This window comes from Arvicola amphibius, chromosome 12, assembly GCF_903992535.2.
Source record: "Arvicola amphibius chromosome 12, mArvAmp1.2, whole genome shotgun sequence".
NCBI classification, from domain to species: domain Eukaryota; kingdom Metazoa; phylum Chordata; class Mammalia; order Rodentia; family Cricetidae; genus Arvicola; species Arvicola amphibius.
This window is the reverse complement of record NC_052058.2, coordinates 8,547,559-8,563,889: the sequence shown is the minus strand read 5'-3', so window position 1 is coordinate 8,563,889 and position 16,331 is coordinate 8,547,559. Positions and strand designations below refer to the sequence as shown.

At 43.9% G+C, this 16,331-nt stretch overlaps 1 protein-coding gene across 3 annotated transcripts in view; it reads right to left on the bottom strand.

Moving 5' to 3' along the window:
• Positions 1-2,900: 2,900 nt before the first annotated feature.
• Positions 2,901-16,331, bottom strand: part of Tgfb2 (transforming growth factor beta 2) — an 80,569-nt gene continuing 67,138 nt past the window's right edge. For 2 of the 3 annotated variants that reach the window (XM_038349126.2, XM_038349127.2), the window contains 5 exons: positions 12,176-12,308; positions 11,955-12,065; positions 9,939-10,116; positions 8,957-9,110; positions 2,901-5,647 (listed from right to left, as the gene is read on the bottom strand). In XM_038349126.2, coding sequence (XP_038205054.1) covers positions 5,489-5,647; positions 8,957-9,110; positions 9,939-10,116; positions 11,955-12,065; positions 12,176-12,308 — 735 coding nt within the window. In that variant the 3' untranslated portion in view covers positions 2,901-5,488. The remainder of the gene's footprint in view (positions 5,648-8,956; positions 9,111-9,938; positions 10,117-11,954; positions 12,066-12,175; positions 12,309-16,331) is intronic. The other variant, XM_038349128.2, reaches the window with a different exon arrangement.

Genomic DNA, 16,331 nt, shown 5'->3' with positions numbered 1-16,331 from the left:
GGCTCACTAGTTCAATGGGCCCAGAAAAAGGCTGAGCTGCCCCATTCCATTGCTAGCAGACAATTACCAATTACACAGGGACTTGGACACTGAGGCTTAGGAAAGGCTCGCATTTTCCTTCTGACCTTTGTCACTGAGGACTTACTGTTAGGTTGACCCCTAAAGTGTGACTGACCAAAGCTGCCCTCCCACAAGGTAGGTCCTAACACTGTTCAATTACCCATCAATTACAAAAACAAAGGCTGATAATACAGTTTATGGGAGTAGCTTAGCCTTTGCTTCCAGACAGAGCTACTTTCAAATTCTACAGCAGTGCTAGGGGGAGTGAGTGGTACACATCTGTAAGCCCAACACTGGGGGGCTGAGCCAGCCTGGGACCCATTTCACAAACCAGAGAAGAGAAAAACAAAAACTTACACCAGAATTGTCTTATAGAATAGAACTCAACTCAAAATACATACATACATGTATGTAGTTTAGTAATTATATAAAATAATTCTAAAGAAAACCAGGTGAAATTAATTTTAACCAATGCTTTATTTAAATTCATTCATATCCAAGAATGCTTAGATATGCAAAAATGATGGAGGAGGGTCATCTGTCTATGTGTTACTTTTATTGGTTAATAAAGAAACTGCCTTGGCCCTTTAATAGGACAGAAAAATTAGGTAGGCAGGGAAGACAGAACAGAACTGTGGGAGAAAGAAAGCAGAGTCAGGCAGACGCCTCAGGCAGACGCCATAGCTCTCCTCCAAGATGGGCGCAGGTTAAGATCTTTCCCCGTAAGCCACCACCTCGTGATGCTACACAGATTACTAAATATGGGTTAAAGCAAGATGTGAGAATTAGCCAATAAGAGGCTGAAACTAATGGGCCAGGCAGTGTTTAAATGAATACAATTTGTGTGTTGTTATTTCGGTGTAAAGCTAGCCGTGCAGGAGCTGGACAGGAATGCAGCCCACTGCTCATTCTACAACAGAAAAAGGATAAAAATGATTATATTGAGACATTTTAAATTTTGCACATGCTCCTACCTAAGTCTTTAAAATTCTAGTGGGTATCTTATACCTGTAGCCCGTCTCAAGTCAGATTGGCTATTTTTAATTTCCCAGGACCCACTAAAAATAAAATAAATCTTTAAAAAATACATCTACATGAAAGGTTAAGTGTGAGAGCAAATCAGCTGAGAGCAGGCAGGGTCTGACGACACACTGCCATTACTATTGCCATGCGGTGACGTTCATTCATCTAGCCACTTTCCAGTAATTCTGGGTCTGTCGTGCCACCAAAAGGTTAGTCTACAGAACTAAGAAATACCTTCAGGGATGACTGATGGCTTGATCCATTTGAGAAATACGGGTCTGGAGAGTTTTACACATAGACCACCACGATGGAGATGTGTGGTCCCAACCTACAGTCTGGAAATAAAGAGGAGTTCATGACTGCATGGACCACCATGCCCCCAGTGCAGAGCAGGCATAAGACTACCAAAATGGATGCTCAGCCATGAGCCGGAACAGAGCTCAGGATTTCCCCTCCTGGCTGTTCCCAGCAAGGAGGCAGACTTGCAAATCAGGTGTTCTCCTCTTCACCAGAAGGTAAAGAAACAGCTGGAGGCTGGCTCAGCCATGCTACATTTAGCTAGTGTACAGGATGCCCTACTGCATTTAACTAGTGTACAAGATGCCCTGCATTCGGGCCCCAGCACTACCACTAGAAAGAAGAAATGAAGGAAGCGGGTGGTGGTACACACCTTTAATTCCAGCACTTGGGAGGGTTTCTGTGAGTTCAAGGGCAGTCTGCCTACAGAGCTAGTTCCGGGACAATTAGGGTTGTTACACAGAGAAACCCTGTCTCATAAAAATAAAAAAAAAAAAGAAGGAAAATAAAAAAGGAAGGAAAGGTACAGATAGTAATGGGAGTGAACGGGAAATTCCTATTCTTTGGGGGCTGCTAGGTGGGTTTTTATCATGGCCTGGCCTGTATACTACCCTTTCATTCTCGCTCACCAGTTAATTATGATTTGAACTGGGATGGGTGATGGATTTCGGCTAGCTCACTCTACACAGAACCCTGGACTCAGGTCAGAGAGGAGACCAAACAAGATGTGATGGCAGAAACAAGTGACAAGGTGGCAGAGAAGGGACCTATTCTCTAGTTGGCTTCCACGCTCAAACTGATGGCTTACGTCTGACATGTGGACCACACAGCAGGCACCAGCTAAGTTCTTGCCTTAGACAAACCGAGAAGAGCAGACCGAGTCTCCTTACTTCTATTTGTTAAAGAGGCTGGCAACTTAGTTGAGAAGTGGGGTCCCATAGGTAAAAACTGAGGAGATCTGAGGGAACAGCAGTGTGTGTGTGTGTGTGTGTGTGTCTGTGTGTGTGTGTGTGTGTGTCTGTGCACAGCGCTATGGGTAAAACTGGGACAGGCGTAACTGCTCCCAAGCAACGACCCCAAAGTGCACATGGCTTTTGTTATATCTGGCCGGCTCAGTAACTATCCAAGTTATGGGGCGACAGGGGATCCTGTCTAGACCAGTTCTTTTGGCCTTGGGATTGGCAGAACATAGAACCAGAAAGCCTAATCATGGCCCAAATATCTCTGCATATTTTTTTTTTCTGGTAGACAGTCAAGCTGGGTGGAAACTAAATCCCAAACAATCACCAAACAGTAATAAATGAGAGAATAAAAAGACAGTAAAGCCTTTCTTCGGCCCTTGATAGCTATGCTGGCTCTGAAGCTGTGGCGTGGTATTTCCGAAGTGAACAGCTGAGGGATAAAAGCGCAGAAGACAGCTTGAAGCACAGCTTTTCCTGTGGACCAGTCAGTCATCTCGTGATATCACATGTGCTTTCTGATCTCAAACATGATTCTTTGACAGGAAGAACACAGCAACATACAACTGAAATAATTTATTTACCACTAGGAGCACCACAAAAACCAGACATACATTGTGTTAAAATACAGCATAGTTGGTCATCAAAACACAGAACAGCTATTCTTATAGTCCATTCTTTAAAAACCATGCCAGCCGTAAAATTGTACTGTTGCTTAACACTTACAACCTGCTGCCCCTCCCATATGCTAATGCACCCCCCACCACCACCCTTCCCATGGCAATATTCACTAATGGGAAATAAAGACCTGTAGACCCCAGACTTTTTTAAAAAATGAGAGAAAAAGATTCAAGAAATCTTTAAAAAAGAAAAAAGCAGTCAGTGCATTCAAGGAGAGACAAACTCATACAGAATAAAAACATCATTTTATCTGAGAGGAAAATATCTGCAGAACTAAGGGGGATTTATATAGAAATAACAGAAAAGTGGAGGGGGAAGGAAAATGAGCACACACAGGCAGAGCTGGGCTTGCGCTGCACCCGACACATTGGCCGTTCACCAGTGCATGCTCTCTCTGTCTGTCTTCCGGCTTGGGAATCCCGTTCTTCATCTTAATGAATATGGAGGAAAGCTCCCCTCAAAAGTATGTCATATCAAAGAAATTCTCTTTGTATTCACACCTCACCGTGTTGCCCTTTGGGTAAGACCATAAATAATCCATGGTTTTGTGGACTGGTTTGTATTCTGAAGCTAAGTACGTAACGAGGATGTCCTGCAAAGCCCAGTGTCAGGTCCTGGCTCTGAAAGAGAGGACAACCTAGCTCCTCAAGCCACAGTCAACCTCAGCTGTAGCTCATTCTCACTCAGGTGAAAGGAAGAAGATTTTGGCAAGGGAGAATTTAGTTTGTGCCTTTCCAAACCTGAGCTGCAGTGAGGTTACTGAAATGACGAATGTGGTCTGGCCCTTCCCCCTTCGGAAAACTCAAAACGGGCACCTTCAGTGCTTCCCCTGAAACCAAAGCCTGAGTCCAGAAAGGGGTGCCTTCGTTTTTCTTTTTTAACACTAATAAGATCCCACAAATATATGAATTAAAGGAAGCTACAAAATTTTTTTCCTAGCCCAGTCACCGAGATTCTGAGTTCAGATTCTTAAACCCTCTCCAAAATGACATCTGTGCTCACACACCTCTGTCTTCCCAGGAGAAACTTCATCATCTGGTCTACTTAGTACTGACCCAGAAAAGATGGAGGGAAAATATAGAACTTAAACATATCTTTTTTTGGTTCTCTTTGTTTGTTTTTGGTTTATGTCTTTTGGAAAAGAAAAGGGGGAAAAATGGACCCAGGTATCTTATGTCATTAAATGGACAATACATAAAAGCCAAGCAGAAAAGATATTTAAAACAATGAATTTGTACTGCGAGCCAAAATCTAGGGGTTTTATTCGAAAGTACTGGCCAGCTAAAGGAAACAAACATACAATCTGAATGATCATAAAAAAAAGTTCAAATTTAAGTTCAATCTAAATCACAATCATTATTACAGAATATCAAAAATATGGTAAGGATCTACATATTACATATAAAGTAGTTAATGTTTTGATTTAATAGTTTGTAAAACAGATCTGCAGATGTGTTTTCAATTATGCTGGCTTCTAGACCCATCTATTTTAATAGTATCAGTGTGATTACATATACCAAGACAAAGGAAAAAAACCTGTATCGGAGCTCTACAGCCACTTCACGGTCCAAAGTCTGACAATACACGTCAAAACAGGTCAACATTTCACTGGCTTGCTTAAACTGGCAAAGAATCATTTACAATGAAAAGAGATTTAAAACAAAATCTTCCAGATTCCCAATGACTCCAAGTCTTTTTGTTAACAGGCCTTCTCAGTGTATGGCCACCCGTGAAGCTTCCATAGCAGTTGGCACACAGCATGTGTTCTGGGGGCGTCTATACTTTTGCAGACTTGCTCGGCCATAGAAGGACTCACGGGGGTCCCATCCCGGCATGACCTCCTGTGTTTCCAGCTGGTTTGAGTTCAAATTCTTTAAGCCGTCCATGAGTTTGTGGCAAAGCATTTGGTCTCCACTTTATACACCTGTTTTGTTTTCCAAGGGCAATGAAAGGTTCATTATATAGTAACACAATAAATAACCCACTGTTAGCTCAGAGGAAGGGACAAGGAAATGCCCAATGCAGAGCAAAACAGAGGAACCAGGAGAAGCTCGGGGTGAAGTGTGGGGTAGAAACAATACGTACAACTCCACTAAACGGATTTTCCTGTTTTGTTTTGTTTTTCTTTCACATAATTAATACTTACAAATTCTTCCAGTGTTTATTTTCTCTTTTTTTTTTTTTTTTAAAAAAAAGATGTTTTCTTTTTGTGTCTCTCACGAAGTAGGTGAAATGCAGACTAAAGCCTTCCATGGTTTTTTGTTGTTGCTGTAATCTCAGATGCCAGTTATAACAAACAGAACACAAGCTTGCAAAATGTTTGAACTAGTACCGCTTTTCCTCCGACTTTTCGTTTTGAAAACACTGATGAATCCAAACTCCCCCGCGTCACAGACGACATCATCGTCGCTGTGGTTGTCATGTGTCATTGTCACCGTGATGTTCGTGTCGTGGCTTTTCTGAGGATCTTAGCTGCACTTACAAGACTTGACGATCATGTTGGAAAGTTGTTCGATCTTGGGTGTGTTGCCAATATAGTAGAGGATGGTCAGTGGCTCCAGATCTTGGGACACACAGCAAGGGGAAGCAGAAGCTTCGGGGTTTATGGTATTGTACAAACTGAGGACCTGAGTGACACAAGACAGGGACACATACAAAAGCAAGTGATGAGTTTCATTTGTTTTTACATTTTGTACTTTGTGTGTGTGTGTGTGTGTGTGTGTGTGTGTGTGTGTGTGTGTGTGTGCAGCTGCAAGCAAGGGCCAGGGGTTGATGGTGGGTGTCCTCTTCAGTCTCTTCCACTTCATTATCTCTGTCTGTCTGTCTATTTGTCTGTTTGTCTGTCTCTATCTATCTATCTATCTATCTATCTATCTATCTATCTATCTATCTATCTTTCTTAGTCTGGGTCTCTCACTGAACCTACAGATTGTTGATTTGGCTTGGTTGCAGATTGTAGGTTGGCTTGGTCAGCAATCTCCAGGCATCCTCCTGTCTCTGTCCCTCTCAGCTCTGAGGTTATGAGTCCATCACCACATCCAGCTTTTATGTGGTCAATGGGGATATGAACTCAGGTCTCCATACTTACAGCATCTTACGCACTGAGTCATCTCCCTAGCTCAGGGCTGCTGATTAGGCCCTCTTAATTATTGTTTTTCTTACTCTAAATTATGGTCAGATTGACTTGTGTCCTTAGCAACGATAAATTTAGACTTTTCCCACAAGTTGCCTTGTGTTCTTTTTGCACATATTAAACAAATGATTCCATAAAAAGCCAGATTATACCAAATTGTTCAGTTAGCAGATTGTCTTAATTTTTCCCCCATAAATTTACTGGCTTTTGCTACACAAAGACCCCAGGCCTCCTTCTATTTGGTCTTCTTTCTGTATAGATTTGGAACACGGTTTCATGAATACCCACTTCACATTCCCACACATTTCAAGAGCTCCTCGTCCCTGGGGACTCGGTCTCTTTGTTTGTCCTGTACCTCTAGGAAGCCTTGTCTGACAGTGCGCGACTCATAGGCCAGGGGACAGAATGACAATAGAGGAAGAAAATATTCCACTGACATTCTTGTAAGAACTGTAATCTACTCTCAGGTATAAAAAGATCGCCTGTCTGCGGCAGGATATCTTCCTGTTAAATGTTTTCAGGGCCGATTAAATGCCACTTTCATTTTTACAAAATCCGTTTACTGACCATGTGTTGAAGGAAGCGGTGGGCTGTGTCCCGCCACCTGGCTAGCTTTACCCAAAATAATTACACGGAAACTGTATTCTTTTAAACACTGCCTGGCCCATTATCTGTAGCCTCTTATTGGTTAATTCTCACATCTTCCTTTAACCCATATTTAGTAATCCGTGTAGCACCACGAGGTGTGGCTTACCAGGAGAGATCTTAACCTGCGTCCATCTCGGAGAGGAGAAGCATGGTGACTCACTATGGCGACTCGCCATCAACCATGACTTATAATTACAGTGATGTGAAAATGGAGGAAAAAGAAGCATGGAAGTCTTGCGGATTCTGTGTTTTGTTTCACTCGGATAAAAAATCTTCCTTGGTAGCCCACACTATATAACAGACCAGGCTGCCCTTGAACTCACCACATAGCCGAGGTTGGTCTTAAACTCACAATCCTCCTCCCTCACTTGAGTTCTGGAATCACAGGCGTGCGCTACCCCACCCAACTAGCTAATCTCTGGTTCCAATCGTTCGTTTTCTTCTATTTTGCTTAAAGCAACACTACTAACTGACCCCCGTTAACATTCCTCATGTTGGATGGGGACGAGTAAATTCAAGAACTAAATACCAAGTCCCGCAATAGAAGAGAAAGAGCTGCACATAGAACTAAATACCAAGTCCCGCGATGGAAGAGAAAGAGCTGCACATAGAACTAAATACCAAGTCCCGCGATGGAAGAGAAAGAGCTGCACATAGCTCTGCAGTTTTATCCCAGCCCATCACGGGAGTGTGCGACTCTTACTGATGGAAGCGTGTAGGTTACCCAGTGATGACAGAGACATTTCCAAGGATGCCATTAATGTGTTAGTCAAACAAGTGACCTTTTCCTCGAGATTCCCTGGGATGTTTTCAGCTGAGGACAAGAGACCTGTTGAGCACAGCAACACTGGCTACTTTATTAGGCTACCCCTGGCTTCTTGGGGAACTGTCCAAACCACATATTTGTGACCATGACAGTTATTCTTCCTTCTCCTTGGAAAACAAGCCTGGCCTCAGCCTTCACACACTCCCTCTGTGTATCAGGGAGGAGAATTACGTTTCGACTTGGCAACCCCTGCCCGCGTTACAGCTACTGCTGCTACAGTCCAGATGAAGCAGGCTGGCCAGAGAGCGCAGACAAAGGGACAGGCATGAGCCAGCTTCCCTCACATGGCCAAGCACGTGGTCAGCCCTGAGTGCCAAGCCTACAGGGGCACTGGGAAGATGACTGGAGGAGGGGAAGCCATGTTTGTCCATTTCAGTTCCAGTCCAGGCAGGCATATACCAGCAAACAGATCTCATATTCCACTAATACATAATTTTTCATAAGCAGGAAAGAGCCATTTTTAATAACACAGATTGCCTAAAATAATTGATAACGTCCCAGCTCCCGAATTCAGCCAAATGCTGAATCTCTCTGGCAGCAGATTCGTTTTCCTACCCTGCAGTGAAGGCGATGTTTCTAATCCTCTTTAATAAGGAGATTTACAGAAGCATAAAGAGCAGGACAGAAGCCTCTACTTGCTGCCACATTTGAGGAATTAATCTCAGAAAGATGGAGCAATGGGGACCAGGTTATAAAACAAACAGGGCTGTAACCCAAGCTCTGGGCTGTCACTGGTTTCTCTTTCCTCTGGGGCAAGGCACCCACACATTCTAAAACTAACTTCTGTTTTTAGAAAAATTCTGTTTGAACAAGACCATGTCTGAAGTCCTTCCCATCTCTACAATCCTACACCATAAGCCACAAAGAGGAAGTCCATGGATGACTATATCAGAAGGTAGAAAAAGTTTATGCTCATCCTAGCGGGATGCATGGCATCCGTTCTTGGGTCTTCTTGCTGAGTTATCCTGCTGTCCTCATTGAAAAAACTTGATAACATATTTAGCTCTGTGTTCACTTTGGGTTCTAGTCATAAAGATTTAGAGAGACAGATGTGGTAGTGTGCACCTGTAATTTCAACACTTGTAGATAGGAGCAGGGTTGCCAAAAATTCAAGGCCAGCCTGATCTACATAGGGAGTTTCAGGACAGCTAAGGCTACACAATGAGATCCTGTATAAGAAAAAGCAACCACTAACAAATGAGGTTTTAGAGATAGTCATCTTAAATATATAGGTTATATTTCACAACACTATTGAGGTTGGCATTGTTACTATTATTATTATTGTGGACTGAGGCAAGAGTAGAAGAGACAAACAATTCAGATACTTACCTTGGTATGCTGAGTGTCCGAACTCCATAGATATGGGCATGCCCCAGCACAGAAGTTGGCATTGTACCCTTTGGGCTCATGGATCCATTTCCACCCAAGATCCCGCTTGAAATCAATGTAAAGAGGGCGAAGGCAGCAATTATCCTGCACATTTCTGTTAACAGAAGAAGCAGTGGGGATTTGGGAGTTGATTTCACATGCATCTCCCCCTGTGTCCGAAAAGTGACTCATTCCACTCACAGCAAACACCATGAGACTGGCCATGCCAGCGCTCTTGCCACTTCACACAGTGCCAACAGTGAGATGCCACAGTGAGTCCCTGAACTACTTTCCTGTATGTATTCTATACCCTGGCCTTCTTGTCTATGACCTGGAAAATCAACATTCATCTTCAGTGAACTAAGAGTAAACAAGAAGACAGTTGAAAGGGGCAGAGTCCTTCCTGCTGAACAGCTGCCATCCAGTTTCTACTGCTGTTGTGTGCACACAATGAATAAAATATAACATATTTTCAGAGAGCCCCCAGAGACATTCCCCTTTGAGGCTGTATCCTATGCTTTGCCACCTGTTGCTAGATCAAGGAATGAATCAGAGTTCAGGAACTATGGAGTCTTGTTGCCATAATCACTGGCTCTGTCAACCAAAATAGCCTCCTCCATCTGTGACCTATGAGGTGGTGAGCACCTTGTAAGAAGGATCCTGCCCCTGATCCAACACCAATTGACATGCCAGAATGCATGGGGTAAATGGGATAAGAGGGAGGAGTTGGAAGGACAAAGTGATGCATCATAATTATGTTTTAATAAAAAATAAAATAGTTTGAGAAAGCCTTGGGGAGAATGTCATTATGAGATACAAAATCTTTTCTGCCTATACCTGTCCTTGAGCAATGACTTCAATCCAGGTCAATATATGGAGGGGAAGCAAAGACAACGCAAGGGATAGCAGATACAAACATTCGTTTTTATTTTCAATTCTTTACCTAAAGCAATAGGCGGCATCCAGAGCACGCTTCTTCCGCCGGTTGGACTGTTGTGACTCCAGTCTGTAGGAGGGCAACAACATTAGCAGGAGATGTGGGGTCTTCCCACTGTTTTTTTTCCTAGTGGACTTTATAGTTTTCTGATCACCACTGGTATATGTGGAGGTGCCATCAATACCTTGAAAAAACGCATTTGGGTAATAAACATTTAGCTTTACCTTTATCAAATATAAGCAGCAATATTTATATAATATAGTTCCCCACGCCTATGCTCACGAACGACAGTGACGAACACCGCAGGTGCCTCGCCTGGCTATTATCATTCCCCACAGACACAGACAGGGCACAATGGGCCTCCCACAAGTGACAATGAACACATCTAAATGGGCCTCTTGTCCAAGGCAGTTCTGGGTTGAAGGCAGGGCTGTTACTGGGGAAAGTCACTACAGAAGAAGTCTTTGACCTATGGTCCAAGGGCAATCTAGGCAGTTTATTTTAATCCATCTTCAGTGTGGGCTGTGTTCAAGCCCTCAGCAACAGAACCCACAGCCATAGAGCACGCCTTGTCGCCTGCTGGTTCGCTCTTTTCCTGAGACCATGAACCCAGAAGGCTTTCCTAATGAGCAGAACCCGAGCTGCAGCGAAATGGCCGTGAACTAGGTTCAAGGAAACAGAAGTCACCCTTACCTAATGCTATTTTGGGAAGCTGTACAGAAAGAGCTTTTTCATCCATTTTATGGCATCCTCAACACTTTTCTGATTCCATCTGAGATTTAGAAACCTGAGCTCCCCAAAGCATGCACAAGAGACTGCCAGTTTAAGCATTTAATCTCCACTCAAGAGAATCGTGGCTAGGTTGGAGACCAAAATAAATCTCTGCACCTTCGGGGAGTGTTTTTCCATGTCCAAGGGCCACTGAGGATTTCTAAAAGTGGATTGAGGTCCCAGGTAAGGTTATGAGGGAAGGCTGGCAGATGCCACAACAGCGTGCAGCATGGACTTCCCTTTCACCTCCTCTCCCAGCAGTCCACTGTCTCTTAAGTCAAGTGACTTGAACCCTTGGCATCCTTATTTATTCTGTGTTGAGGAATTCAGCTCAAAGGTGAGCAGGGGAAAGGAGAGCCTCCTTCTGCGTTTCTTAGCGGCTACAGAAATCTAGTCGAGTTGCATATAGTGAGTGCAGGCTTGAAAAAGGTAGTGTGTCCCAACTCTGTAACTCTGGAAGGTGAGTTACAGAAACTGAGACGTGAGACCATTCTTTTCTTTGGTGAAATGTGTTTGTTGATGCTTGAAACTTTGCTTAGTGGGTTAGAAAAGGATTTCCTCAGCTTCCGTGATGCAATTTTTAATATTTCCCCCTTTTTTTCTCTTAAATATTGTTTTATTTTGAAGGGGTATAGGAGTGGAGGGTAGATACAAAGGGACAGGGAGATGAATGAAAGACACACAGAATAAATAAAAAGAAAGTTAAAAGTGTATTTCCTTGAATCCTTGTCATCTACTTCAATAATCTCAGCAGATAGGAAGCTGATTTGCTTAGGTGAGAAGTAAAGGAACAATTAACAGAGCAGTTGTTCACAGGGTTACAGAGCCGGCTTCATCACTAGGAGTGAAGCAGGGAAAGTCTGGAGTCTACTCCATTCTTTCAAACCTTTCCATTTAAAAGAAAATACCTTTATTTTACTTTTCAGTAATGTTTATTTGTGGGTGCACTCGAGTGCAGGTGCCCTTGGAGGCCAAGAGGGGCCGCCAGGTTCCCCTGAAGCAGGAGTTAGAAGCATTTGCAAGCTCCCTGGTGCAGGTTCTGGGAATTGAACTCAGATCCTTGGCAAGAGGAGGACCCGCTCTTAATCACCGAGCCCTCTCTTGGGGCGCACTTCCTTCTCCCTCCCACTGAGCAGATCATCGCCCAGACACATGAAAGTGCCCGCCCTTCACCAGCAATGCCATTTTCACATGCAAACTGACTTCAGCCCTCAGAAGAGATTTTCCCAGTAACGATAAAGCTTTAGTTACCTGCAAATCTCGCTTCGAGTTCTTCACTTTTATTCGGGATAATGTAATTATTAGATGGTACAAAGGTACAGCAGGGGCAGTGTAAACTGATCTTAAATCCCAGGTTCCTGTCTGGAAAACAGCAAGTTAAGGAAGTCATTTGAACATGTGTCTATGTCTGGAGTCAGCTTACAGGCTGTTGGGGCCACATCTAGGGAAACACAAAGGAGGGGCTTTGTAACCTTTATGGTGAAGCCACTCGTGCACGGCGTCGGTCACGTCGAAGGAGAGCCACTCGCCCTCTGCCCTCGTTTTCACAACCTTGCTGTCGATGTAGCGCTGGGTTGGAGACGTTAAGTCTTTGGATTTGAGGATCTGGAGAGGGGAAAGAGCAGGAGGAATCGCTCAGCTGGATGCTGGCAGCATGACCAAACCCAAACCAACCACGCTCTTCCAAGTCATATTGACACTAGCTCCAAGTCTGTATTCATGCAATGTCATCCCGGCAGTGTGGCTCCGTGCGTGAGAATGCGACACCGGGCCATTTGCTCAGAAAAGCTAGGTATAGCTAGGAAATCTGCTGTGTTCTGATAAAGATGACAGCCACCATAAAGGCCAGTGGCGAAAGAAAAGTTGTAGATGGAGCAGCGGGCTGTGTCCTGCCACCCGGCTAGCTTTACACCCGAAATAATTACACAGAAACTGTATTCATTTAAACACTGCTTGGCCCATTAGTTTCAGCCTCTTATTGGCTAATTCTCACATCTTGATTAACCTATATTTAGTAATCTGTATAGCACCACGAGGTGGTGGCTTACCAGGAGAGATCTTTTTTTTTGTTTGTTTCCAGTTTATTTATTTTTTATTAAAAATTGCCATCTCCTCCCCTCCTCCTCCCCCTTCCCTCCCCTCCCCTCCACCCATACCCCCACTCCCTCCCTCTCCAGGCCAAAGAGCCATCAGGGTTCTCTACACTATGTTGAGTCCAAGGTCCTCCCAACTCCCTCCAGGTCCAGGAAGGTGAGCAACCAAACTGACAAGGCTCACACAGAGCCCGTCCATGTCGTAGAGACCAAGCCCATCGCCATTGTCCTTGGCTCCTCGGTCAGCCTCCACCATCAGCCACTTTCAGAGAGTCCGATTTGGTCGCATGTTCCATCAGTCCCATTCCAAGTGGACTTAACCTGCGTCTGTCTTGGAGAGGAGAAGCATGGCGACTGACTATGGAGATTGCCTGAAGCGTCTGCCTGACTCTGCTTTCTTTCTCCCACAATTCTGTTCTGTCTACTCTGCCTACCTATGTTCTGACCTATCAGGCCAAGCAGTTTTCTTTATTAATTAACCAATGAAACAACAGATATACAGATGACCCTCCTCCATCAAAAAGTAACAGCCATTCTGATTTTACTTTGCTGATAGAAGCTCTGTAAGAATCCACCATAATTTTTTTCTTTTTTAATGTATGAAGCTTGTGGCTTTGTTGCTCTGTCTCCTTATTTCTTTAATTTGGGGATCTGGAAGATGAGGGCGCAGTTCAGAAAACCCACACCCTCCCTCGCAAGTCCTTAGATTATAAATAGAGGGAGAAAGGGCTTGCCCCCATTTCCTTAATCTGCTGGCCTTAAAATATGTGCCCTGCTTTTGAGGTAAACCTCTGGCTGGGATTTTGACTCTGAGCATGATTTGTGATTTATGATGAAATCCTGCATGCTAACATCAAGGAAGGACTCTGGGCAGGAGCAGTCTAGTGCACTGTGCCACTGAGAGTCTCTGGAAACAGATCCGCCTGGGCACCAGGACTTCAGGAAGCTAGTGAAGGAGCTGTGACAACAGGCCACTCTGGGGTTTCGTCAGGAAGTGCAACTCTGTGGTACAGACTTCTACAAGTCTGTTTTAAAATGATCAAGTTTTATGAACTAAACTGTGACCCTAAATCTCTCGGAGCTTTGGTGAATCCTATGTCCAGCTCGTTGCTTGCCTTTCAGCAGTACTTAGGGGCTCAAGCCATCCTGTTTTATACGGACCTTCCTGATTCTCAGTCTAATTTTTGAGGGTATTTCTTACATAGGGACTTGAACCCTCCAGATCATGGAGTCATGCCATCAACTGGACAACATTTCAGAGAGTAACTCTCCACTGGTTCAAGAGCTACTAAATGACTCTCTAGATATCTAGTAGACATATTTGTTCCCTGGTTACCTGCAAAACCAAAACACATTACTTTCTAACTAGTTGTTAATGCATCCTCCAACATGCGCGCGCGCGCGCGCACACACACACACACACGTCTTCACAGTTTGCTTGAGATAATGTGGCAACTAGTGCTTCCTGGGATAGTTGGGGTTAGAGGAGATTCACCCCTGGATTGACCAAGTACTATGGAGAAGGAAGAAGCAAGAGTTGGGGTTGTAGCTCAGTGGAAGAGTGCTTGCCTAGCACCACCAGGCCCTGATTAGATCTCGAGACTAGAGAAGGAAGGAAAGGAGGGGATAAGGGATGGGAGGAGGGAGGGAGAAAGGAAAAAAAGGAGAGGGGAGGGAAGGATGAAGAGGGGGGAAGGAGAAAGGAATAAAGAAAAGGAGGGAGGGAGGGGGAAAAGGATGGTACAAGAGGAAATATAAACTAAGTAATAAAGGAGAGGGGGAAGGAAAGAAGGACAAAGGGAGGGGAAAGGAGGAAGGATGAAAAAAGAAGGGGAAAAACTAGAAAAAAAGGAAGGGAAGGAAAGAAAAAAACAGATTCATTCATTTACATGCCCAGGAGTCCTCACAAACTTTAGGCAAATTGGTCCACAGGCCTGGCCCCGTGGACAAAACCTACTAATGGAGGAATGTAGGGGTGACCATGACCCTGTAACAGGCAAGAAGTGCTTTTTACTCGTTAAAGAAAACCAGTGAATATGACTTGAGGGCTGGGTACAATGGACCCTGGGCTTAACACACACTTTTGGTGACAATCCGAGTGGGACCATGGAGTCAAGATCTTTTCCATAGGGTAGAAAGAATTCAATAATCAAAGCAAAAGTCTTTGAAGAAGATTGTACTAAACCTTGACGCAGGCGGAATGCACACCTAGCCAGGGCTGACATGAAACATTAAAGACTGTGAGTCCTCTAGGGGTAAGACCTGTCTTGGGTGACTAAGACACAGCTTAGCCAACTGAGGATAAATGGCACAATGTGCCTGAGATGGGGTAAGAATGATAGAAACAATAGTGGAAGTGTGATTCCATCCACTTCCCTTCCAGACCAGTGGTTCAGAGCACGCCCTGAATTCGTCTGCCGGCTGTGAATTTTTCTCCTACTAGGGTTTTCTGTGAGGTAAGACATTGTCATGTGGTAACTTGAATATTTTCTATGCTCTTAGTAGCATATTCATCTTCATATAATTAATACTGAGGGATACCCAGCACAAAAACTCATTTTATAGCTTAAGTAATTATATCTAAATTACATATTATATAATCATTTGATACTATGATAGAACAATTTATATGATTATAAATTTTGCATGTAAAATTAAATGATTATCCAAATGTCTATGATATACATTTTACATGTACATGACTCAATCTCCACACATACACATGCATATACATAATATCCAATCTCACTAAAGACAAGACTATCATGACCACATTAATCAAATGGATAAAAAATACGTATGGGAAAACTGATAGAAAAAATTTTATTCTCATTACATTTCTGTACATGTGTGAGCATGTACAGAGGTATGTGTGCTGTGGTGGGTATGGTAGTCAGGGCACAGCTTACAGGAGTCAGTTCCCACTACCACTGTGTGGGTCTCAGGGATTGAACTCAGGTCAGCAGGCTTGGGGGCAGACATCTTTGCTGAGCCACCTAACCAGCCCATCGATGGTATTCTTTTCCTTAAGTAGGAGTAAATTTATATGATTCTGATTTCAAAAAACAGGCTAGCAAAGGACTCTGGCTTTTTCTGTTGTGAAGTCACTGAAGAGTTAGGGGTTGGGGATTCCTCAGCCACAGAGCATTGGGGGGCTCAGTCAATGGACAACTCACCTCTTCTGAAATCAGGAAAGGGCCTACTGGATTGCTTCTCATATAGATTGAAGAGTCATGAAAAGGCCACGTGTCAACAACACCATGAAAGACAGGAGGCCACGTCATTCTGAGACAGAGAAATGACCACTTCTCTTTCTGCTTCTGTGTCTAGAACCCTCCGGACGACGACTTCTTAAACTTACAGTCTTAACTCCACTCTCCTCCTGTCCTCGGCAGAGACAGGAAACAGCTGTTTCTCGTCACTGGGTGAACAGCCCTCCTGCTCCTGAGGACTGTAACTAAGTCTCCTCGCCATGCATGTTTTTCCTCTCTCTAAGCTAAATAAACGGAGTTCCTTTAGACCGTGTTTAGAGGGG